The sequence below is a fragment of the Castor canadensis genome, chromosome 18 (assembly GCF_047511655.1).
Source record: "Castor canadensis chromosome 18, mCasCan1.hap1v2, whole genome shotgun sequence".
Classification (NCBI taxonomy): Eukaryota; Metazoa; Chordata; class Mammalia; order Rodentia; family Castoridae; genus Castor; species Castor canadensis.
Window position 1 is genome coordinate 8,247,921 of NC_133403.1, and position 3,072 is coordinate 8,250,992.

At 38.5% G+C, this 3,072-nt stretch overlaps 1 gene segment (V, D, J or C); it reads right to left on the reverse strand.

Moving 5' to 3' along the window:
* Nucleotides 1-1,496: 1,496 nt before the first annotated feature.
* Nucleotides 1,497-2,054, reverse strand: LOC141418788 (immunoglobulin lambda variable 8-61-like). The segment is given in 2 exon segments: nt 1,497-1,831; nt 1,930-2,054. Coding segments are annotated over 2 exon segments (366 nt in total).
* Between the last annotated feature and the right edge of the window lie 1,018 nt (nt 2,055-3,072).

Below are 3,072 nucleotides of genomic sequence, written 5' to 3' on the forward strand. Positions count from 1 at the left end.
TCTGATTCAGATTATATGAAGGCATCTCAAATACTAGTATGCTATATGGACTGGATATTAAAGAGGAACTGAAGGAAAATATTTCATATTATTGTTCTGATGCTTGTATTTATCCAGCAACTGAAGACACTGAAGGAACTATGTGCTCAGAGGCTTGGTTTATGCAGCTACTAGTTCTGATTGCACACTAGTACCTACAAGGGACTGTACATCTGGTGTATACTTTCAAGAATATATTGTGCACACCACTCTGTCCTGGTCACTCTGGGAAGTCCATGGATTCCACCTGATGTCTTCTCTGTACAATGAAGAGCAGCCTCAAGGTTTGCCAAGAGACACTTTCAGAGCCTGGCATGGACCTCTGCTGAATTAGCTTCTTCAGAGTAGCTAACAAACTCGATGAATCTCAGTCTGTGATTTTGTTTGATATTTGGGGTAATTTCAACCCATAATCATGTTGTATTTTTGTATCAATTACAATAGTATTTAAATTACAAAAGAGAAAGCTAGAATTCTTGAAAAATACATGAAAGATACCAATGATATGTACACATAAATGAAGTACCCATATAATATTTCCTTTCCTTCTAATGATGTATGACCTCAACATAACAACATGTAATATATTTTTCCTAGGTGCAAAGAAGAATAAATCCAACGAATTTTCCTCAAACGTTTAAATGTTCACTTGCTCAGTACAATATTCAAGTCAATAGTGATCTGCTCATATCTATGTCTAACCTTGTGTTCTGTTCATTTGTGTGTCCTGCAGCCAGTGACTAAATAGCTTTTAGCAGTGTCTAGAGGGCAGTCCTTCATGAGATTTAACTAGTACTGAAAATATTCATATGATCTTATGATAACATGCTATAAAGTTTGTTTGTAGAAATTCCTCCCATATTTTATACTAAAGTTTTTAATTGCATCATTCTTCTTGAATCAGTTCGATATGTTAGCCTGACTGCATTTTACATACAGATCCTAAAAGTAGAGTGTTCTCCAAACATGAATGTTAATAAAATTCCTTCAGAATCTTGTGAATACAGATTCTTGTGTACAATCACAAGTTTCTGACTCAAAATGAGAAGGGGAACAGCCTTTCGATGAGATGAAAATTCTATTTCAAACAGAAATAAGGTATTAATTGGATCTTCAGTTTCACGTTAATGAATGAGCAACTATGTTAATTGGTTTTGAATAAGATGATTCTTGAAGGTAAAGGAGGGGATCTCTGAGTCTTACTGTTGTTTTTCATTTTGGAGGGAGGTGTACTCCATTCCATTATCATAAGCAGAGTGGGGAGCAATTAGAGGAGCTATACTGAGAGATCAATATACACAGGGAGAGACAGGATGAACTGCATGGCCACAAATTCTGGACTGGACACTGCCCCGGAGCCTCATTTCCCTATGATGGAATTGACCATCTCACACCATCACCTTCTCTTCTGCATCGTTGTGCTGATCCATTCTGAGAATATGAACAAGTTTTTGTATCACTTCCCCATGGGTTTAGATCACTGTGTAAATGTAACTTCCCATATCCAGTGCACAGTAATAATCAGCATCATCCTCCATTTTAGCCCCTGTGATGGTGAGGGAGGCTTTATTCCCTGTGATGGCACCAGAGAAGCGATCAGAGACCCCAGAGGGCCGGTTGTTTGTGTTGTAGATAAGCGTGTAGGGAGCTTGGCCTGGGATCTGCTGATACCAGCTAGGGTAGTTACTTGTAGACACTGATCCAGAATTAAGGCCACAGGTGAGTGTTACTGTCCCTCCTGGAGAAACAGACAATGATGGCTCCTGGGTCACCACAGTCTGAGAATTCACCCCTAAAACAAACAAGAGAGACAGTTATTGATATGCAGAGAAGCATCACCCTGACATCTTGCTTTTATGTGATCTCCTCTAGAGTGTGAGTCCCACCGACCTGAGCCATAAGTGAGGAGAGCAAGAAGAAACATCATTCTGACCATGGTGGGAAACTTAACAAGTACCAGTTGTTCTCAAACTCCTCAGCTTGAGTTTGACGTTCTCAAGGCCTTTTCAGGGCTGCTCAAACACATTGAAGGATCTTCATGCAAATCAGTTTCCTCTCTCTTTCTGCACTAGTGTTTGACCTGATGTCCCAGGGGAGAGATCTTGAAGACTCAGCGGGTAGAACATTGCAGACCACTTTCTACAAGGGGACATAGACATTAATATGGGGATTGATGCCTTTCACCAAATCAGCTGCTTCATACCCTTATTGACTTCAGGGTCAATTCATTGTCTATAAGGCCTACTGGAGTAGATAAAAAAGATACATTATCCATATCCTATCCTGTTCATCTACTTTATAACAAACTGTTCCCTGCTGGTGAACTTTTCTTTCCTCCAAGAGAAATGAATGCATATTTTATTTGGAGGTGACTAACAGGTTCCCCTTACTCCACAGAGACCCTACTTGGACCCTAAAGAGCAAGGCTGGAAACTCTCACTCTATCTCCTACTCACTCAGTCCTTGAAAGTATCTTCATGAGCTCCAGTATCACCACAAGGCTTGGTACAGACACATAGAACAGCACTACAAGGCTTCCAATGGCATCTGTCTCTGCTCTAAGAAGACATGGATCATGCGGAAGGGCTTAAAAGAACTACACATTTTCAGTAGAATGTTAATATGATCACCAGGAAATTATGAGATTCCTCCCAACATCCATTATAATACCAAAGAAAAACAAGTGTCTTACAATCAGAAAAAAAGATAACAGTTTTTCTGAACAAATCAGTGTCAATATCCTGAAGCATTTTCAAACACCCTGTAATTTATCAGCTTCCTAATTTGTGTATCAGAAAGGAAGGTCAAGGTGATATATATTTGAAGGCATTATCTCATATCACAAATATTTACTTTAAAGTATATTATGGACAATTATTAAAAGTATCTGCTACAATATATTTGCATGAATTATTTGTGTTTGTATATGCTTATTCCTGTGTATGTCATGTCTATGTATGTGAATAGGTGTATGTGTAATATAATAGCTAAGGAGAATGGTACAAAAAAGCAATATAGAAAGAAATAGAAATG